Source organism: Phascolarctos cinereus, unplaced genomic scaffold (genome assembly GCF_003287225.1).
Source record: "Phascolarctos cinereus isolate Bilbo 61053 unplaced genomic scaffold, phaCin_HiC Scaffold_2;HRSCAF=192, whole genome shotgun sequence".
Lineage (NCBI taxonomy): Eukaryota > Metazoa > Chordata > Mammalia > Diprotodontia > Phascolarctidae > Phascolarctos > Phascolarctos cinereus.
The window spans coordinates 265,922,315-265,945,474 of NW_027555625.1; the positions used below are offsets into that span (position 1 = coordinate 265,922,315).

Genomic DNA, 23,160 nt, shown 5'->3' on the forward strand with positions numbered 1-23,160 from the left:
AAACTGTACTGCTCTGGCCCTCACACCCTGATCTGGACAATGGGAAATAAATCACCCCTGCCCTGCTGACCTCATCTTAAAGTTGCGTAGGGCTCAAATGAGATACCAGAGGGGAAGTCATATCAGACCTATTATTTTGTATAAACTGTATGTGTACGTGTTGTTTCCTTGAGGCAGCTAGGTGGCACAGTGGAGTCAGGAAGCCCTGAGTTCAAATTTGACTTCAGATACTCCTTAGCTATGTGACCCTGGACAAGTCACTTAAGCTCCGCTTGCCTCAGTTTTAACTGGGAATAATGAGTACTGGATCCTTATGTTTTGACTGGGAATAATAACAGCACCTGCCTCCTAAGCACTTAATCCTTCCTTCCCTTCCTCCCTTCCTTTCTTCTTTTCCTTCTTTGCCTCCTTCCCTTCTCTTCCTTCCTTCCTTTCCTTCTTTCCTTCCATCTTTCCTTTCTTCATTCCTTCCCTCCCTTCCCTCTTCCTTCCCTCCTTCACTTAGTTATGCCCCTTGAACAGACAGACATTTTTCCTTTTGTATCCCCAGGTGCCTTCCGCAATGTTCACCACATAGTAGGTGCTTTAAAAATGCTTGCTGATTCATTGATTCAAAGTGCTACTAAAACACATTGTACTGACCGGTAAGCCCCTTGATGTTGATCCAGGCTCAATATTTGTCCATTCTTCTTCCAGACCACACGGGGCTTAGGGGAGCCCCTGGCCTCACAGGGCAGGGTGGCCTGGCTGTGCACAGTCAGTGTCAGATTGGAGGGTCCGGGTGCAATCATGGGGGGCTCTGTGGATTGGGGAGCTGGGTTTAGAAAATGGCCATAGCCCAGGGTGAGAGGATGAAGGAACTGAGAACAAGAGAGCCAAAATAGCTATTCATGGCTCTAACAAACATGCTGGGGGAAGAGGGCCCAGAGGGTGGCAGGGGGCTATTATGAGCCTTGCATGGGCAATTATTAAGCTTTTGTTCCACTGAACTGAATTAAACATAAAAGGAGGAATTTGATACCCACCTCTACCAAGGTCCCAAGGAGATTCAACAAGATACATCCAGCAACTGGCAGAATGCTTGGCACATAGCAAGAACTTCACAAATGCTTATTGATACACTGACTGACTGATAAGGTGACTGATCCCTACTTACCAAGTATAGGAGGGAGGCTAGGGCACCCATTTGGGAATGTTCCTAACCTCTGAGTACAGTATTATAGAGGATAATTAGCTTATTCCAACCAGCTGTTGGCACTGCCATCAGAGACAGAGGATGCCTAGACTTTGGGACTGATGTCACAGCATCCTGAATACAAGGCCCCTCACCTTTCAGTCCTCTACCTACCAAAGACCTGAAGTTCCCGTCCTTGCCGGTCTGAGCCAGCTGAGTTTGAAGCTTGGCAGAGATAATACCCAGAGTCCTGGGGATAGACTGGGTAAATCTTCAGGGAGCCATCTGGCAGAAACTCCAGCCTAAGATGAGAGGAAATGGTTGGATTATCAGAAAGACCTACTGAGTGAGCTGGACGGAGGGGCCTATACAGGACTGGTTCCCTCCCAGACTCTAGCTGAGGCTACTGACTATGGTTCTTCCCAGCAGGCTTCCTGAGGGCAGGTGCATCCAGGACAGTATATCAAAATGTCATCCTGAGGATGTTGCATCCGCACCCCACCCCCATTTTCCCTGCTTCCAACTCTCCACTTTCAGCCTCCTTGATGGCAAAGCCAGTAACACAGTGCTTGGTGTTGTACAAGTGATAGCTCTGGCTGAAGAGGCCTTGACTTGTGAGGCCTCTGGCAAACCTCAGTCTATCATCTCATGATCGAAGGAAGGGCTCAGCGTCTCTACAGGTGAGGTGTATGTAGGATAAGAAGGGGAGGGGGAAGCAGCCTGATTCTAAGAACTTCCCTCAACTCTCCAATGGCCATGAGAGGCCATGAAAAACATCTAATGAAACTAAGACCATATAGAAATAATTTCTGTGTGATTTCACTGTGTTCCTCAGCCATAGGCTAAACCCCAAATCCCAACCGGCCATCTAAAGGGGCAGAAAAGGTGAGTGTGGATAGCTAGGTGCAACCCATCCCCGACGCTGGGATAAACTACCCCCTCCACAGATCGTGGAACAATAAAGAACATTGTCTTTGCACATGACGGCATTAGCTCTTAGCAACAACTCATGATTGAAATTCTTTCCAATCACAGCCTGGCTTATACCTGGAGGTCCCAGGAACCAGTGGGACTCCATCCTTCCTCCAGCTCACCAAGGACACAGGGACCCCGTTGGCCTTGCAGGGCAACAGAGCTGTTTGGTTCACTGAAGCATTCACCACCAAAGGGCCTGGCTGGATTGTGGGAGCCCCTGCAAGGAGAAGGCATGGGCTGGGCCACCCCAGGGCTCCGGAAAGAGCAGACTTCCCAGGCATGGCTCACAGGCCAGAAACCTTGTGCTGCTTCCCTCAGGACCCAGGGGCTGGTTGTACTCACTGTGGATCTCCACATCAAAGGGCAGGCTGGTGCTACCTGCTGCATTGCTGGCGACACAACTATATTTGCCACTGTCGGATATGTCCAAGGCCTGGAGCTGAAGGAACCGCCCATTCTCCAGAAGCAGCGTGTGGGCATCTGCCTGACGAGTCCACAGACACAGTTCATCACTACCAAAAGCACTGGCACTGCCACAGAGGGCTCAAGATACTACCCACGGATCCACAGGGCCTTCCAAGGCCCGGATATATAACTTTCTCCTCTAGTGCCTTCTGTGGCACTTCCACTCAGATAAAGGCTTCCTACAGCCCTAACCTTAGCTTTGCCTCCTTTTCCAAGCACCTTCCTAGAGGATTTCAAACCACCATGCACCAGGGGGCAAGGGAGACCTTCATGAAACTCTGAGGTCCTGCATAAGGAAACATCAGGATAATCCCTGGGCCCAGAAATTTGCACTGGAATAAGAAGAGGGGAACTAGCTTAGATGAAATATGAAAGTATTCTCCTGGAATCACTAGACCCTCCAGAGGCTACCCACCTGGAGCAGGATGCCCTCTCTATGCCATTCGATCTTGGGTGGTGGGTCTGCCTCCACTGGGCACTCTAGGACCAGCTGCCCATCAGCCAGCCCAATGACTGTTCGAGTTTCATGGGACCCAATAATGTTTGGAGGTGCTAGCCAGAACAGACACAGACACACATGAGACACTCCCACCTGATTGCCCAGCCCTATTCACGGTGTTCTCTTCCTCCCATCTTCCTTCCACACATAGCACCTACCTTGTACCCTAACCAAAAAATTCTTTCCATCTTCCCCTGCAGGACTTTCAGCCAGGCAGGTGTACAAGCCAGCATCATCCACCTGGAAAACAAGTAGAATAAGAGCTGATCCTTCCCCACCTGCAAGACATATTGTACAGTCACTGCCTCCAAATGCATTGCCCTAAAACATCACTGCTATTCTGTTCCTGGCCTGCTCAGAAAACTTGTCTACAAAATCATTATACAACATTTGCACTAGAAGGAACATTATGTATCACGTAGATCAACCTCTTAAAATTTTACAGACAAAGCAGCTGAACATCAGAGAAATCAAGTGACTTGCTCAAGGCTATATAACCATCAAACATGAACCCAGGTCTTCTGGCTCAAATCCAATGCACTTTCTGGAATCAACACCATATTGTCATACCTCCAGGAGCAATTCTTCACTCCCTGGTCTTGAATGCTTAGCCCCTACATGGTCTGCCTTTAACTTCCTTCTCCAACCTTGGTTCTCACTGATCCCTTTACACAGATCCTTTCTAACTCCAGCTAGGCAGAGTCAGGTCTTATTTTTTTTGTCTGTTTGGCAAAGGGCCATGAATGTAGTAGGACTACAATGAAGAACAGCTAAAGAATAGATCAGGAAGCAGGAAATCAGATTCTAACTGGGCCTGGGAAACGAGTCACCTCTCATACAAGTGTGAAATCACAAACACACACGCATGCGCACGCACGCACACACATACACACACCTGGACACCTTCCACTCGGAGGACTCGTCCATTTTTGGTGATACTCCCTAGCCTGGCCATGGGCTGCCCATCCTTCTGCCAGGTGATGTTGGGCATGGGGCTACCAAGAGCATTGCAGATAAGCTCCAAAGGGGCACCAGGAAGCAGCAGCATCTCTGCAGCCTGGCCCGAGTCCTCAATCCGGGGGGGTTCTGCAAGGGGTACAGCCTGTGAGTCATTGGAGGAAAAGGGCTGCTCTTGCCCTCTTTCTCCTGAAATGGCACCAGATGGAACATGCTCAGAGAACTGAGAAATGCATGCATTGGGAATGACCAGTCTCTCAAACAGAGGTGGGTTTACCATCCAAACAGAGGCATTGCTAACGTACCACATTCAAGCCTTGCCCCTATCCCCCAAGCTCCCAAGTCAGCTTGTCCACCTGCTCCCTTTTTCTGATGTCAGGCCACTTGACCCTTGCTTTCACCACCATCTACCCCAATGTGACCCTTCCTTTATTCTCCCTCTTCCTTAGCCCAGGTTTGCCAGGAAAGTGGGAGTTAAGAAATGGAAAGGCAATGGAGGTAGAAGGGAAAAAGAAAGGGACGGGGAGAGACTTACCCATGACAGCCAGCTGGAAGTGTCTGGTTGCCTCGCCAGCTTCATTGACAGCCACACAGGAGTACATCCCCGCATCATCAGCCTGCACTGCCTCCAGCTGCAGGCTGGTTCCTGTCCCTAGGCCCAAGCTCTGGATCATCAAGGATGCCCCATCCTTGAGCCAAGACACTGCAGGCAGGGGGGTCCCTCTGGCCTCACAGGGCAATGTGACATCTGAGCCCCTCACTACAGCCATGGCATCCTTGATCTCTGATGGCTCCAGGACAGGGGGGACTAGGGAGGGGAGGGAAGAGGACAGCAGGTGCTTTAATCAATGTCTGCCGGAAGGTCCAACAGAAGGTTTACCACCATTAATGGCATATTTCTCAGAGGAGAGGTGGGGCCCTGAGAAGGAGATGGGAAAATACTAAGGTGTCCACACATTGGCACTGCTATTCCTTTAAGATACCAGATAACTATGGGGCAGTGGCCATAGAAACTAGGATCTACATTGCCATTCACTAATGGTAATGATGATGAAGACAAGCAGTATGCTACAGTGGATAGAGAGATGATGATGAAGCCAGGAAGATCTGGGTTCAAATCCTACCTCTGACACCCTTTGGCTATGTGACCCTGAGTAAGACATTTAATCTTTCAGTGCCCCAGGCACCTCTGTAAAATGAACAAATTGCAAAGTTGGTGCTAATATGCAATGGTAGAGAGAATTTCCTTACCCAGGAGTTCCATATACCAATAAAATCACAGATCCCCTCCCTATCCATAGTAATAATAACAATAACAATAATGACAAATTCTACTAGAAAAGTTATTATTTTATCCACCTGTCCAATATTTCATAGAACATTAAATATAAAAAATAATAGCAGGAGAGTGACCTCAGGTCCATTTAAATCTGAACTTCATCAAACAATATGAGATTAATAATAATAATAACAATAATAATAATTCACTTAACTCTGGGTATTCTCCCTGGCTTTCACCTATGCCTGGAATGCTCTCCTTCCTCTGATGTAGCTACTGACCTCCCTGGCTTCCTTTAAGTCCCAACTTAAATCCCATCTTCTACAGGAAGCCTTCCTAACTCCTCTTAATTCCAATGTTTTCCCTCTTTTAATTATTTCCTATTTAGCCTGTATTCAGCTTACTTTGCATGTAATTGTTTGCATGACCTCACATTAGATTATAAATTCCTTGAAGGCAGGGACTGTCTTTTTCCTCTTTTTGTATCCACAGTGCTTAGCACAGTGCCTGGCACATAGCTGGTGCTTAATAAATTATTTTTGAATTGAATTTCTATAGCATTTTAAGTCTTATAAAGTTTTCGCTATAACAACCATTGTCTTCCCAACAAAACCATGATATAAGTATTGTAAACTCCCATTTTATCGATGAGAAAACTGAGGCTCTGAGGAGTCAAGTGCTTTGCTCATAGTCAGTAAGCATCAGAGCCACGATTCCAACCCCAGATCTCCTCACTACAGGTCCAGCACTCTTTCCACTACACAAAAGAACAACAATTAAACACACACACACACACACACACACACACACACACACAACACCCTCTCATCAATCTTGAACTTTTTCTCTGGGAAGGTTACTTCCTGATACATCTCTGCTTGTCTGAACCTGAGCAGTCCTTTCACCAACCTGGGCCTCAGTTTCTTCATCTCTAAAATGAGGGGTTTGGACTAGATGATTTGATCCCTAAGGCCCATCTCAGCTTCCCTAGTCTAAGGTTCTATGACTAAGGGGGGCCCCAGGCATAAACTCTGGAGAGAATCTTACAGTGAGGCTCTGACATGTTACATGTTGCTCTCCACCCCCACTAGAGTCATCTGTTCTTTCCTCTGGCCAACCATCAGGAAGGGGGTGGATTAGAGCACCCTAATTTAAGAAGAAGAGCTAAGTTGTTAAGTGATAGAAACAGCCTTCTCGCCCCTCTCCTCAGGGAGGCGGCCCCTCCTCTGCCCCAGTCACGAACCCCCACTCAGCCCATACCATCTTACCAGTTTCAGCCCCTTCCTACATACCACGAATCTGTAAGCTGAAGGTTCTCTCAGCTACCCCTGCAGGGCTGGAGGCCACACATGTGAAAGTTCCTGCATCCGCCACCTGTACCTGGGAAATCCTAAACCATGGGAGGGAGAAAAGGGGACCATCCTGATATGAGCCGAAGACCACATGGACACGTTCCCAACAGGGTTCCTCACTTCCCTGTCCTGCTCAAGAAAACGAGCCATGGGACTGATGTCCAGTGAAGTGAGCAGAATGAGCAGAACATTGTACACAGTAACAGTAACACTGGGCAATAATCAGCTTTGACAGACTTAGCTCTTCTCAGCAACACAATGAATGATCTAAGACAATTCCAAAAAACTCATGATGGAAAATGCTATCCACATCCAGAGAAAGAATTCATGGAGTCCAAATGCAGATCAAAGTATGCTATTTTCACTTTCTTTGGATCTTTGTGTGGCTTTTTTCCTTTTTTTCTGTTTGTTCTTTCACAATATGACTAATGTGGAAATATGTTTTACATGATTACACATGTATAATCTTATATCAGATTACTTACAATCTTAGGGAGTGGGGAAGGGAGGGAGAAAATTTTGGAACTCAAAATCTGCATTCAGACCTATCAGTTTAGATGAGGCCAGGGAGTACATTGCAGGCATGAGACAACCTGTGCAAAAAAATAGAGATTGGAGACAGAAAGCTGCCCTCTGGGATAATTGGCAGGCTAATTTGGCCAGCACATAGAGTACATGAAGGGAAATAATATGAAAAGTGTCTGGAAAGGCTGGTTGGAGACAAATTATAGAGAACTTTCAACGTTAGGCAAAGGAGGCGATTTTTAAGTGGGAGAGTCACATGGTGAAACCGATGTCCTAGGATGGATGCCCTGAGATTATTTTGGCAGTTGTAGATTGGAGAATGGGGAGTCTGGGAGCTGAGATTCAAATTAGGAAGCTGCTGCTAGAGGACCAGGGAAGAGATGATGACAGTAGAGAAAAAGGACCGATGTTGGAGGGAGATGCTATGGATGTGGGATACATTGTTGTTGGTCAGTCATTTCTGTCATATGTGACTCTTTGTGACCCCATTTAGGGTTTTCTTGGTAAAGATACTGGAGTGGTTTGCCATTTCCTTCTCCAGCTCATTTTACAGATGAGGAAACTGAGGTAAACAGGGTTAAGTGACTTGCCCAAGGTGACACAGCTAGTAAGTGTCTGAGACCAGATTTGAACTCAGGAAAATGAGTCTTCCTAACTCCAGGCCCAGCACTCTACCCACTGGGCCATCTTGCTGCTCCCATGGGATAGATTAAGACTTGGGGAAAATAATTGGACATGGGTGGTTAGGATGACCCCAAGGTTAAGAACTTGGGTGCCTGAAAGGACATCATGTCCTTAACAGAGACAGGCAGGTTTGAAAGGTAAATGGGTTTGGGAAGAAGATAATGAATTTCATTTTAGACACACTGAGTGTGAGATATTAATGGGATATGTAGGTGGAGGTGTCCAGCAGGGAATTAGTAAGTGGAGACTAGAGCTCAAGATAAAGATAAGAATTGGATATAAAGATTTTGCGGCCACCAAGTGGCACACTAGATAGAGTGCTGGCCCTGGAATCAGGAGGAACTGAATTTAAATCCAACCTCAGACATTTACTAGTTGTGTGATCCTGAGCAAGTTACTTAAAATCTGTTTGCCTTAGTTTTCTCATCTGTAAAATAAGGATAATAATATACCTACCACTGGGGAGAAAATAAAATAAAATATTTTAATTAAAAAATAGCACTGGGGCAGATAGGTGGCATAGTGGATAGAGCACCGGCCCTGGAGTCAGGAGGACCTGAGTTCAAATCTGGCCTCAGACAGCTGTGTGACCTTGGGCAAGTCACTTGACCCCATTGCCTAGCCAAAAAAAAAACCCCAATAACAACAAAAACCAAGAAAAATAGTACCTATCTCCCAGTGTTGTTGTGAGGATGTAATGAGGTAATAATTGTAAAGCACTTAGCACAGTGCCTGGCACATAGTAAGCATTATCTAAATATTAGCTACTACTACTAGTACTAATTATTATTATTACAACCTCTAACTACTTCAGTTTCCTCATCTGTAAGATGGGGATAGAATAGCAACTATCGCCTAGGATTGTTGTGAAGATTAAATGACTTAACATAAAATCAAGCATTTTGTAAACTTTAAAGCACCATGTAAATGCTTTCTAATAACTATTATTATTCTTTGCATAGACATGATAATGAACTCTTGGGATCTGGGGAGATTATAAGAAGAGAGAGAGGGATAGTGCATAGTAGTTGGAGAAAGGAGGGGTGTGTGTGTGTGTGTGTGTGTGTGTTGTGTGTCTGTGTGTGTTTGTGTCTGTGTCTGTGTGTCTGTGTACAGAGACAGATGATGGTAGGAGGAAGTAATAGGTAGTAGGAGGGTGGTGCCAGAAAAGAGACTTCAAAGGAATAGTCAAACAGGTAGGAGAACAAAGAAAGGAGAGAACAGTGTCATGGAAAAGAAAGTATCCAAGAGGAAAGAGTGGCCAACAAAGTCAAAAGCCATAGAGGGGTCAAGAGTGAGAAGGAATGGGGAAGGGCCACTGGATTTAAGAATTAGGAGAGCTTTGGTAAATCTTGGAGAGAGCAGTTTCAGTTGAGTGGCAGTCAGAAGCCAAACTGTGAGGCACTGAGAAGTGAGTAGGAGTTAAGTAAATAGAAGTGAGTGTACGTGGATTTGAGAAGCCGAGTTGTGAGAGGGAGAAGAGGAAACTTGAGGAGATTATAGGGCCAACTGGAGTCCTTTTTTTAAGGACCAGGAAGAGCTGAGCATGTTTGTAGGCAGCACAGAAGAAGTCGGTAGATAAAAAGAGACAGAAACTGAGAGGGGAGATGAGATGGGAATGACCCAAGTGGCAAGTTCCCAGGGAAGACAGGAGGAGATGGGATCAAGGGTACTAGCTGAGAGGTCGGTTTTGGCAAGGACAGAAGGAACACCTCTTACTCAGAGCTAGATCAAAGGAGAAAAGAATGGCGCTTTATGTAGAGGCAGTTTTGAGGTATGGGGGATAAGGGATCAGAAGGACCTCACAATGGATGGGCTCTATTTTCTCAGTAAAATAGAGGGTGAAGTTCTCTGATGAGAGGAGAGGAAGCGATCGCAGTAAAAGGGTTAGGAGATGAGCCTGGAGAGAAGATCTGGGAGTTTGTATCAGCTACTGTGAGGGGCAAAAGGGGATAATAAAAGGAAGACTACCTAGTCTTGAGGGCCCAGTTGAAATAGGTCCCATGATTTGTAGTGGATCCATTAGGCCTAATTGTGTGACTTGCTCTTATGATACAGAGCAGAGGTATCAAATTCCCAGGGGAATGCTGCCTCTAGAACCAGATTAAAACGTAATTGGAAAATATTTAGAAAAATAAATGAAAATATAATACAATATAGATAATGTTAATGTGTGATTTTCTAAGTCAACATTTGACCAAGAAGGACCTATTTCTATTTGAGTTTGACCCCGCTGATGTAGAAGACGACAATATCTGAAGAGGCAGATAATGTAGGTAACCCAGGGTAGAGGTTTGGCAAGGCCTGCGTGGCATTAGGACAAGGGGGAAAGAGGCAAGGAATTCTAAGAGACAGGATGATGTATTACACTTGAACCAATTAAGGCTGTGAAAGGAAAAAAGTGAGGGGATGGATTGAGAGAAAAGGAAGAGGTGGAAGGATGGAAGGTTAAAGTGAGGATAAAGTATAGATCTGAAGGAGTTGAGCAGAGGAGAGATGGAAGGACAGAGGTTATGTTCAAGAGAGGAACTTCTAAGTTCAAAATTGGGCAAGGAGCACCATTTGCATGATGGTTAAGTCCATCCCTACGGGTGTCTGGGACAGGAAAAAGATATAGGTCATGGGGATCAAAGAGGGTGGTGAACCCATTTGGTGAACCGGGGTATTTGAGGAATATCAATGTGCTAGTGAAGAGGCTGCAATGGAAAGAAAAACTTGATCCAGGATTGGACTCCTTGGGAGAGAAGGAAAATTGACTTGGAGGCTAGGAGATGACTGTAACAAGGATATGAATAGAGCGGCATAAACCAGGCCTGTAAAACATAGGGCCTACATGCCGCTTACAGCCCACCAAGGGATTTTGGACGGCTCATGAAAAATGGAGAGGATGTAAATACAGGCCTATACAACGTACTGCCTGCGGGCCATATGAAATAGCAGAAGGAGGCTTTGGAAATGGAAGTCAGGAGCGTGGGGTATGCCCATTCCTCTTCCTGGCTCTCTTTTTGCTCAATTTACTTGGGCTTTGCTTATGTCTGGGACCATGGATAAGTAACACCTACTGGAGAGGGTGATCAGGTAAGTAGTGTCTTCTGGAGGGAGCCATGTTTTCATGAGAGCAAGAAAATGGAGACCACAAAAGTAGGTGGTTTAAAGGAAGGGAAATTTTGTTTTTGAGAGATAGGAGCTTCAGAGGGGAACAGAAGGGAAGGGCAAAGCAGGATAGGAATTTTGTAGGGGCAAGGTTGAAATACCAAAGGAAGAGATGGAGTTTTTGTTTTAGTTTTTGTTGTTTGCCTCAGCAGAAGTCAATTCTGAATCACTGGATATGGGAAAAAGGTAGGAGTTTGATAGCCATAGCATCTCTTTCTCCAACCATCATGCCTAAACTGGAACTGGATAGTACTGTCTGGCCTTTACACAGACTCCTCTCAGGGGACCCTTTTGCAATTTTCCCCTACATGTTAATTTCACTTGGATAAAAAGGTAAAATATTTGGATCTGGATATACAAGTAATAGGATTTATGCCAGGCCTAAATACTTAGAGAGGTAGCATAGTATAGTCCTATAGTATAGGGTAGGCAGCAGAGTGTATTCCCTGGACCTGGAATTAAAAAGACTAGTTCAAATCCTGTCTCAAACATTTACTAGCTGTCTATCCCTGAACAAGTCACTTAAACCTCTCTGGGCTTCAGTTTTCTCATCTGCAGAATGAATGAGTTGGACTCATGACCTCTAGGTTTCCTTCTGGCTCTTAATATGAGTCTGTGATACTTCTCCCATGGGAGTAGATCTTTCAATCAGTCTTTTTTGAGTCTGCTATATGCCCAGCCCCTTGCTAACAACTGTGGGGGATACAAAGGGAGAAGGTATAACCTCCTGGTCTTGAGAATTCATAGTTTAGATAGAGAACTAAGCCACAGACTCAAAACAGCCAACAACTCAAGGAAGGATGTCCTAGATGTTAGAACAGGACAGACAATAAATGGTACAAGATCTGAGAGGAGGGATAGATAAGAATGATGGAGAACCTGGTCTGGGTCTTTGAGGCTTGGTGAGGAGGTAGGAGGTGGCATTGAAGTCTTGGTTCTGGTCTCGAGCAACATTATGGGAAACAGGTTTGATGTGGTGGGGGAACCAACAAAGCTAAAAGTTTCATCTCTCCCCCCTACCCAGATTACAATATTACCTAAGCTCCTGGAACTCCAATTCAGCTCCTTATCAGAATTATTTATGTAGGTGCCCTCTAACATTTACATGCTTATGCCCAACATTGTTATGCCCATGAAAATTAAAAAAAAAATTTTATAGCCCTTGGGCTTCCTGAGTCCCGGTAGTAAAATTCCTGGCCCAGCAGTACCCAAGTCACCACTATAAGGCACTGATGAGAAGTTTTAACATGTCTAATGCCCCCCCAATAACCATCCACTCTTCTCTTACCTAAGAGTACGGCCCGAGGAATGGAGATGGGTGCGCTGGGATAGGGGCATGGGGAGGCCATCCTTCAGCCAATTAATCTGTATTGGTGGGGAGCCTCGTGCTGGGCATGTCATGGTCACCAGCTCCCCTGGTACACTGATCAGGGTCTCTGATCCATTGGCCCCTTTCTCGATGGTGGGGGGAACTGGTGGAGGGGGAAAGAGAAATAGAGGTAGAAGGTAAGGAGGTTTCAGATAAGTTCGGTTCCTCCTCTCAGAAAAAAAAAAAAAAACCTCGTCCCTTACAGAACTCTCAGCATTTGAGATCTTAGAGCCTATTAGGTCTAATCCTTTTACATTATAGATGAAGAAACTGAGGTGCAAAGTTTTAAGCAAGTGGCTTGTCTAGATCACATAGTTAGTAAATACATGAGCCAAGATTTGAACCCGGTCTTCTTGACTTCAAGTCTAGTACTCTGTCTACCATCAAGAAGCCCCTGGGCTTCACTTGGCCTATTTCCAGGCTCACTGTGTCCTCCCAACAATCCACTATCCAGAGGGGTAGGATTAGAATTATTAAACATCAGCTTTACAGATTTGGAACCTGAAGCCTAGAGAGTGTTAAGTGACTTGCCTCAAAGTAACCCCAAGAGTTAATAGAGGTATGGAAACAAAAAGCCAGGTATTCCAGTGATTCCACCCAAGCTCTGTTCACGCACCAGATACCACAGACTAAGAGGCCTGGATATGTCAGAACTGATCTCATCATTCCTTGTTACTCAAGATACACTCTCTGGTCCCAAACTAGGCTGTAGGGGTCATCAGAAGCCAAATTGGGAGAGGGCTGCCACTCCAGGGAGAGATCTGCTCCTGTCCTCTTGGCACCCTTACCTAGCACGCTGAGTGTGTGCAATTTGGTGTCTTCTCCAGCACTGTTCTGAGCTAGGCAAGTGTATGCCCCAGAGTCAGAAGCCTTCAAGCCCTTCAGGACCAGGGAGCTGCCATCTGTATAGAACCTGCTCCGGCAGGGGCAGAGAGAAGATAGAGAGAAGGGCCCTACCTTGCCCCTCCCGATCTCCCTTCCACCCAGTTCTTGGGGCACTCAGTCAGTCCACAAGCATTTATTAAGTGCTTGCTCTGCTCATGGCATTATACCAAGTGCTGGGGACACACACAAAAAAAGTGGGCAAAAATGATTTCTGCCCTCAAGGAACTTACATTCTAACGGGGAGATAATTGGTAAGTAACCAGGTATATACAAGGTATTCATAGAGTAAATGGAAGGCAACTGGGCAGTGGAAAGCGCTAGTGGCCAGAGGGCCTGGGAGAGGCCTCCTGCAGAAGGACAGCACCATACCGAAGGTGGGGAGTGGTGTGAAATCCCAGCGGCCTCCCATCCTTCAGCCATGAGATGTCCGGCTGCGGTTGCCCTTCTGCCTCACACTCTAGCCTTACCTCCTGATCTTCCAGAACATTATGCTCCTGGGGAACCCCAGAGCTCAGGATCCTGGGGGCCACTGTAAGCAGAGGAAAGGTCCTCAGGCCTAGGGTCAAAGCGGGGAGTTGCTCCTGTCCAAGAGCCCTCAGTGCCAAATGCTGGTCATGGGCTAGACTGGGCTGGGCCATCTCCAGGTCACAGCTGGCTGGGCCTGACATACCTAACACCATGACCACAAAATCTTTGCGGGCTTCGGCCTCGGGGTTCTCTGCCACACAGGTGTAGGTGCCCTCCTGGGAGGGCTGGAGGCGGCTGAGCTGCAGGCGGCCCCCTCTGGAGACCACTCCTCTCTCCACACTGCTCTCTGCAGGGAGAGAAAGCTTATCATCAAACTTTCCCCTGCAGAGGTCCCTAACTCTACCTTGCCTGGGCACTTTAAGTGCCCAGACCCGGGGGCTTGAATTAAGGAGAGTCATCAGGTCTCTTGTTTGTCCCATTTACATTTGGGTCATTCCAAGAAATATTCATTCATTCAACCACCGTTTACTGATGCATGACACTGGGGAGATTTAACTCTGTTGCATCAAGTTGGATTCCTTTGGCTGGCTTTCAAGGAACTCACACCACATTTATTTTCCCCAAATTCACCCTTGACTTCAGGCAGACCGTGCTACTCAAAGTTCCTTGCATATACTATGCTTATTCCTATCTCTACGCCATTGTTGGAGTTGTTTTCTCCTCTCTCCCAACTTAGAGTCCCTTCTATTCTCCCCTGGAGAACTTGTTGATTGGAGCCCTGGGCAGGAGAGAGAGTGAGGCCAAAACTATCCTAGTGGCTCACTCTAGGATTCCTGATGAGAACCCCAATAGCTGACCTCACTCCACTCCACCACCACAATTCCAAAATTAGGACACCCTAGTCCAACTGGGGCCCTGCCCACCTCCCAGTTTCTTCTACAAAGAAAATGATTCTCGGGCCCAATTTCAGACTTTGGAGTCTTGGCCCCACTCACCAACAGGCATCCTGTCCTTTAACCAGGTGACGGTGGGGGCAGGGACCCCAGTCACATCACACACCAGGACCAGAGGGTTTCCAGCCACCTGGCTCAGAGTCTCTGTTTCAGGATTCTCAAAGACTGGGGGCACTATGAGAGTGAAGCCAAACATTCAGGATCCACAGGGGCTGTAGGGTAGAAAACCCTGAACCCCATAATCCCTCCCCAGAGGACAGGCCATAAAGCCTTTCACCATAGCTCTGAATTGATACTCAAACCTTCCAGCTATGGTATTGCTCTCCTCAGCAGTTACCTCTGAGATGAGAGGTATTCTTGCTCCCAATTGATAGATAAGAAAACAAAGACAAAGAATTTAAACAATTTACTCAGGGTTGGTACAGAGGCCAAGGAAACTCCAGATTCACTGACCTGGCCTTTCCTTTCATAATCTCTTACCTTGGACGATGAGGACAAAGGTCCGGACAGCCTCGCCAACTATGTTGCTGACCTTACAGCTGTATAAACCTTTATCTGCTACCTAGAACAGATAGAGACTGACTGAGCCCCGAGACACAAGGGGAGATGAGTCACCCCACTTGCCCTTATCCAGAGCCATAAAGAGAGGGTAGAAGGACCCTAAAGGTGCTGGGAATTTGGCCCTCCTCCCATAGCACTTCCATACCATTTCCCTACTTGTCTACTGGGGAAGCTATTGACTTACAGTCTGGGGCTTTCTCTGCTCACCTGGACATTCACAATCTCTAATTTCTGTCCATCCAACAGAGTTTGGACCTGCTGGTCCAGAGTTATCTGTTGTCCATTTTTATACCAGGTTATCATTGGCTCAGGCAAAGTGTCTGACTCACACTGCAGGACAGCTGTATCTCCAACTCTCACCACTGTTGTGTCGTGCTGTCCACTTGGGGTTTGCTTGATGGTGGGGGGGGCTGAGGGATGGAGAGAGATCAGATGGTCTCCAAGACTGAATCATAGGATTTGGATTCCTGTCTTAGAAACAATCTAGTCCGATCCTCTCCCATAATAGCAGAAGGAACACCATATGAGCAATAAATGGGCGGGATTTGAACCCAAATCTCCTCTTACTCGAAATCTAGTATTTTTCCACTATTCTTTGCTGCCAGCGGTTTAACTAATTCTAGAGTGAAGGGAAAGGAGGAATTTCACCAAAATGCTGGAGATACTCAAAAAAGCAAAGGAAATTATAAGCTCATTTTTTCTCCTTCTCCCTCCTGGAGCAGACCAAGAAGCCCTTAATGAGGCTTCACCAGACATACCCAAAGAGTGGTCTGTTCTCCAGGTCTTCACAGTGTGAAAGGGAGATGCCAACTGACCCTTTCCCCATGACACTGGTTTGTGGGGGGAAAGGTCTTGGATACTCCTGGGTATCCTAGGTGCCCTGTCTCTTCTTGAACAATACTTGGTCAGGGAGGATAGAGGTGGCCATGGTGGGGACAATCCCAAAATTCATAATTACAAAACCAAAGGACGTCAGAGGTGGAAGGGACTGAGAGATCATTTGCTCAAACATTTACAGGCTTAAATGCCCAAGGTGGCAGCAAAATACCCAACAGAGAATGGGAAAAAGACATGAAATGCTGCCCAGTGGGACACTGCTTACCAAATACACTGAGCAGCACTAGCTTCTGGTCTCTGCCGGCCACGTTGAGGGCTTCACAGGTATACGTGCCTGTGTCAGATGGCTGGGGCCGGGGCAGCTGCAGGGTGTGGGTACCTGGGGAGATACAGAGAGGGGAGACATCTTCATGCTAGGAAATTGGGCCTTCTCCCCTCTACCCCTTGGTCTCCCCTTTAATTCTGTTTCTTCTCCTTTAAATCACTTAGCCAATAGAGACTAAGTATCTACTTTGTGCATTCATTGTTCCATCTAATCAATCATTTATTTGCTCAATGAACTTAAAATTTGATTCTCATATGAACATCATTAGTTAGACCAGGAAGGTATCATTATCTCCCTTCCACAGATGAGGAAACAAAGACTCCAGATGACTTTTCTATAATCACAATACAAGTTAATGACAGAGACAGGGCCAGAACCTAGATTCCTGATTTTTAGCCCAGTATTATATTACACCCCTCTGAATATATACTGCATGTTTCCTAGCAGAGTGCTCAGAACACAGTAGGCACTTTATAAAGACTTACTGACTTGACATTTACATTCGTGTCTTCCTAAAAGAAAGCCTGTCCACACCAGCCTACTGCAATGGGAGATATCCTTCTGCCAGGACTCGAGATGGCCAGATCCCCCAGGGACACAGCTCTCTTCCTGCTAAGGTTATTGGTTTACCCACCAGGCAGAAGAAAGACCTCTTCACTGAAAGGGAGGGCCCAGCCATCCTTGTACCATGTCACCTCAGGGCTAGGGTGAGAGTGAACGTCACAGGGAAGGGACACACTGTTGTTCACGATGGCTGTGATGCGCTCTGGGTTCAGGCCAGTGATCCTGGGGGGAGCTGTCTCCGCAGTCATGCAAGAACCAGAGAAAGACAAATGAAAACACAAACCTCAGCTGTAGGAACCTGTGAGTTTGACTGACTGTCACCGAACAGCCGTGGAGGTTACAAGAATGGTGTAGACCTGGTCCTAGAGAATCATAAGATCATCAGTTTAGAACTGGAAGAAGTTCTCTTTCTTCCTCTTTCTCATCTCTTTCATTTTACAACTAAGGAAACTGAGGCCTAAAGAGGTTAAGGGACTTGCTCAAGGTCACAGAGGCAGACAACATCAGAAGCGGGTTTTCAACCCATTTACTCTGACTCCAGAACTAATGATCTTCTGTTGTATTAATACTTCTTCTATCATAAAATCATGGACTACGAGTACTAGAAGGGACCTAAAAGATTATCAAGCCCAACACCATAATTTTACAGAAAGGGAAACTGAGGCTCAAAGAAAGACATGACTAACCCAAGGTCATATCTGGTTAGTGGCAGAGCTGGGACTGAAACCCCAGTTTCCTGGTAGTCTCTCCCACATTCTAGTGTTCCATGGTGCCTGTCACCTGTTCCCCCAGAGGAATGAGCCAAGCCAGATGGAAGGGGAATGATCACAGAGAATCCACAATTCTCAACAACTGGTACTAATATCATCATCATGCCTCTTTGTAAGCTGCCTTTTCCATGAGGGCAGGAACTACTGTACCTTGTATAAACTTTTATATCTCCCTAGCACGTAGCACAGTGCTCTGTATACAGAAGTTACTTAATGAATGTTTGTTTAATGCAACTATAAAATGTCCCCCTCCCCATCTCACCTTGGACCTTGAGGGTGAAAAGCTTCTCAGCTGAGCCTGCTGAATTCTCTGCCACACACATATAGCTGGCCGAGTCGGTCACATCAGCAACAGAGACCTGCAGGAGGGGGAAATGGCGCCCAGGCAGTGCCCATGGGTGAGATGGCACTCAGGGGATCCCTGAAGAGTTGACTGCCAGTCCCCATACTGCCTGGAGAGCAGAGAGGAGGGGAGCCCAAATGATGTTGCCAAGAGCAATATGTAACCAGGAGGTAGCTCTCTTTATCACCATCCCCCTACCAAGAAGTCCTTACTGAACCACCATCATGGATGTGGCCCAATCCTGGGGCTTCTGTGAGTAGCCACATGGCTTCAAGTACAGCTGCTCGCTTGGCATTGAAAATGATAGCTCTGAGGGCCCAACCCAGCACCTGGCCCTCTGCCCACTCTGGGTCATCTTGCCCTTACTGGTAAGCCTGGAGGAGACCCTCACCTGCAAGACTTGCCCATCCTCCAGGGCCTGGTGCTTTGAGCTAGGGGTGAAAGGCAGCCCATTCCGGAGCCATGAGATAACTGGTGGAGGGGTGCCCAGGGCCTGGCACTGTAGGCTGACTGTGCTGTTGGTGTTCACCGTCACTTCCTCCACCAACTCCTCAGGATCTCCCTGAATCACAGGTGGTGCTGAGGAGCCACAAGAAGAGAAGAAGATATAGAAGAACCCCAAGCCTGGTTGGCATAGTGCATAGACTTGGAGTCAGGAAGATCTAATTGTAATCCCTGTCCCAGACACTTACTAGCTGGGTGACCCTGGATATGTCACTTAACTTCTCTTAGACTCAGTTTCCTCATCTGTAAAATGAGGATAATAATAGCACCTACCCCAACAAGGTTGTGAAGGCCAAGTGAGATGACCTACGTAAAATATGCATTTACATAAAACATTTAAATATGTAAAATATGCATTTGCATAAAAATGACATTTGCAAACCTTAAAGCCCTATATAAATGCTGGCTATTATCATCATCATTCTCTTCTCCTGCTGCTTCTTTCCTGATCTGGTTGTTTAGACCACTTGGCAGTTTCCCTGTGTGTTTTTGTCCAAGGCAGGAGAGGCATTAATCAATAATGCCACAAGGCTGAAAAATACCCCGAGCTCCAAGGGAGGCCTCTGATTGGCAACAACTCCTGTAGCCAAGGGTCATGTTCATCTATTCCTAAACTTCTTTTTGCTGGGTCTGAGAGTCCCCTGTGCTCAAGGAAGACATTAGCCATGTTTTATTATAGGAACCAGGAGGCCTGAGACGTCAGGTACGAGGTAGAGGCATCCATCCTACCCTCTCATCTGGGCCTCCTTCCAAAAGTCCTTCCACAGATCCCTGACTGTCGACTCTCTCACCTCAGCACTGACTCCCTCACTGGAATGGGGAAAGGTAGGGGACCACACTGGGATGCCCCCTTCATCTGCACGGTAGGATGCAGAGGCTCTCTCCCCTCCCCTCATCTCCCAGCCACTCACTCAGCACCAAAAGCTCATAATGCAGCCAATCCTCTCCAACTTCATTGGAGGCTTTGCATGTATACCTCCCAGCATCCTCTGCTCGGACCATGGGGATCTGCAGGACCCGGCCACCTGCAGAAGAAAAATCAGCTCCGAGGCCAGAGGGCCCACCCTAGGGGAACAATCTATAGAATGGGTAGGCAGGATTAGGGATCAGCTAAGTCAGCTGGGATGAAGAGAGACCAAGGCTAAGTTTAGTGCCAAGATCAGCATACAGTCTTAGGGTCATGGTCAGGGAAGGGCCATTCAAAGTCCCACTGACAACATTCTATACCACAAACGCTTTTAATCATACATATATGGTCATGACACTAAGTTCATTTCATTATACCATCTTCAATTTGAGGCTAGGAGAGAATAGAGAACTAAATTGCTGTAACATCCTGTTTAGCACATCCAGATTTTCCCTGGAGCCCGTACCTTGTAACACAGATACACCCTCAGTGGCTGAGAGGGGCTGACCATCCTTATACCAGGTAAGCTGTGGGGGTGGTACAGCATTGGTGTCACAGTACAGGTAGGCAGGACTGTTCTCCACAATCTCCCGGTATTCCATCATGCTCCCCTCAGCTCCTCCTCCTGGTATCGGGTCTCAGAGGCTTCACTGGGATCTGCAATCTTCTGAAATATGGGGGGCACTAGAAGAGAGGGAAGGAAAACAGGACATAACTATCAAGGGAGCTTTCCTCCCCTGGGCAAATCATCCGCTTTTTGAGCCTCAGTTTCCTTCTCTATAAAATGTGATGGCTGGATTAGATGTTCTCCAAGATTCCCTCCAGTTCTGACATTCTATGAATCCTGAGAAGTTCATAATACATTGCATCTCTTCTTTTGTGTGCTGAATATATTCTGTCTTATATTTATCTCTGTCTATGCCTTCTCACTCCTATAAGATTACATACTCTTTAAAAGTAGGGGTGTCAAAAAACAAACAAAAAAAATTTTAAAGTAGGATTGTCTTATTTATCTTACACCCCTAGCATCTAGCATAGCACCACACATATATGTATATCTGTGTGTGTGTGCGTATAATGTGAAACGTTATATAGATATATATAGCTAGATACACACACATATATATGTGTGTGTATATATATTTTTTAAATTTACATAGATTATATATGTTTTATATATATGTATACATATACATATATATTTAGATAGATAGGTAGATAGATATAGTTGGGATTTTACAAATGTTACAAAAGAATGAATGATCTCTAAGGCCACATGCAGACCTACAATTATTTTATGCTAAATGGTCATTTAGGGTTAATTGACCTTAACCCAAAGAAGTTAGAAACTTTGTGCATTTACAATATATAATTTCCTGGTCTGTGGATAGAAAGCCAGTCTTGAAGTCAAGAAGACATGGGTTTTAAGTCCTGTCGTTGATACGTATTGGCTGGGTGACTCTGGGCAAGTCACTGAACCTCTCAGTGTTCTAGGCAATCTACTAAGACTATAAGTTGCAAAAAAGGTGCCGACCTGCATTATAGAAGTTAGTTTCCTCACATGGGAGTGCCCTATAATAATATAAGCACAGGGTCAGGCCCCATCTTTATGTGATAATATATGTATAAAACATATTACAAACCTTAAAATTTTCTCTCTCTCTCTCTGTTTCTCTCTCTCTCCCCTCATATGAAGAGGTTGTTGGGTACAGTACCTCTCAACGCATTAGCCCGGACCCTAGGTTTTCCTCAGGCTGAGAGAAGGAAGCTGGCTTGATGAAAAGTACTTCCCACCCTCATATACAGGCTCATTGGCTGCCCACTTTCCCCAAGTCTTCCTGCCAATCCTCATACCCTCTCTTTTCCTCCTAGGGCACCTACCCTGGATAAGCACATTGAAGTCTTTGTCATCCTCGCCAGCTACATTGGTGGCCACACAGAGGTAGCGCCCTGAATCCCAGGCCTTAGTTGGATTGATCTGGAGCAGCCGCCCATTACCCAGAAGGTGGAGGTGATCATCAGGGCTCACCAGCTGAGGGTACAAGACAGAGTGGAGGGAAGCAGAAATAAAACCAAATGGGCCAGACCAGGGTGTTCATTTACACTGGCCAAGGAGGCAGGAGCATGCTTCACTTGAGTGGAAGGGTTCATACCATCAGGGCCATGGCTCCCTCACCACCCTCTATACCACATTAAGAGGATGCAAATGTTCCCACTGAAACCTAACTTGGCCTGATCCCTCACCCTTATTCCTGCCCTCAGTCCTCTCCAATGGCTCAGAAGCAGATGAAAGCCCTGTTATGGCCTCCATGCTCTATCACCTTAGCCATTGGGATTGGGGGCAGAGTGGGGGAGGGACTTGTTATAGTCACAGGGGTCTCTGAACTTTTTCCTGGTCTCCCTCATAATCAAAAGCAAACATTTGCAAGATAACTACTCTACGCTGACCCCAAGAGGTCAAGGTTAGGAATCAGCTTGTGGGTCTGAGCTAGGGGAAGGAAGGAAACAGGGCACCAGAACATCCACTTGTACCTAAGGCCTCATTCCCAACCTGTGCCTGTTCCCCAGTTCTCCAATTCTGCCCTGCCTCCAAAGTGGTTAACTTAGTTACCTTTGGAACTATAGCATGGGAGAAGAGAAAGAAGCCTGGGCTAGGAATTAGGAAACCTATATTTCCTAGCTATGTGACTATAGGCAAGTTGTTTAACCTCTCTGGGCCTTGGTTTTCTCATAAAATGGGAACAATAATGCTTGTATTAATTATCTCATGGAATTATTATGAGGAAGGCATTTTGGAAATATTCAAGCTCTATAAAAATGAGAGCTATTAAGATGATTCCCAGTACTCAAATGTGGCCTGTCCCAGCAACATCCTGTTTTGTTCATCTTTTTCCCTCAAAGGGGAGTTTACAGATTCTACCTGCATGACCCACGGGCCTTTCTATTCCATCTTCTCATGCTTGGGAACCTGGAGTCAGACTGAGATAGCACCACTGCTCTGAAAATGGATGGAGCTCCACTTTACCAATGCCCTACTCATTCTAAAGGGTCTGGGGTCTATACACTAGCTGTAGACCCCTGTCCTCACCTCACATTGAAACGTAAGAGTGAAAAACTCAGCTGAGCCTGCTGAGTTCCCTGAAACTTAGAGTGCCCCTGTCTCCCCTCCTTGGCTCACCTGGCCATCCTTGTACCAGGTGATGGTCGGAGGGGGCATAGCCCAGGATTCACACTCCAAGCTCAGGGTGCTGTTGACCTTGGCCTTTACCTCTTTAACACTGAATTCATCCAAGGGATCGTCCTTGGAAATAGAAGGAGGAACTGATAGCAGAACAGAATTCAAGAGTCAGGCTTTAATGAAGACAGGCAGCCTTTTAGTGCCCAGAAGGCCTACCCAGATTTCAGGTTCTGAGACTATGAGTCGTGGTACCCTTAATTTTTCTGCCAGAGCCCAAAGTAGTAGAATGAAGAAAGGACGGTAGTTATATACTCCAGCTAAAGTTATATACTCCATTCTACAAAATAGAATGTTGTAACAGGACTCAGATGAGCCGTCTTCTAGTCCCAGATTTCTCACCAACTCACTGTGTGATGTTGGGCTAGCCTCTTCC

General features: G+C 46.3%; 1 protein-coding gene across 1 annotated transcript in view; it reads right to left on the reverse strand.

Annotated features, from left to right (window-relative positions):
* Positions 1-23,160, reverse strand: part of HMCN2 (hemicentin 2) — a 174,661-nt gene that overhangs the window by 38,214 nt on the left and 113,287 nt on the right. The window contains 25 exon segments of the mRNA XM_078149996.1: positions 643-799; positions 1,349-1,476; positions 2,222-2,366; positions 2,492-2,633; positions 3,030-3,166; positions 3,272-3,353; positions 4,009-4,199; positions 4,606-4,878; positions 6,642-6,739; positions 12,352-12,535; positions 13,221-13,345; positions 13,687-13,846; positions 13,988-14,131; positions 14,781-14,912; positions 15,219-15,300; positions 15,507-15,709; positions 16,402-16,515; positions 17,096-17,257; positions 18,058-18,154; positions 18,530-18,717; positions 19,554-19,667; positions 20,016-20,156; positions 20,159-20,233; positions 21,431-21,581; positions 22,728-22,870. Coding sequence (XP_078006122.1) covers positions 643-799; positions 1,349-1,476; positions 2,222-2,366; positions 2,492-2,633; positions 3,030-3,166; positions 3,272-3,353; positions 4,009-4,199; positions 4,606-4,878; positions 6,642-6,739; positions 12,352-12,535; positions 13,221-13,345; positions 13,687-13,846; positions 13,988-14,131; positions 14,781-14,912; positions 15,219-15,300; positions 15,507-15,709; positions 16,402-16,515; positions 17,096-17,257; positions 18,058-18,154; positions 18,530-18,717; positions 19,554-19,667; positions 20,016-20,156; positions 20,159-20,233; positions 21,431-21,581; positions 22,728-22,870 — 3,568 coding nt within the window.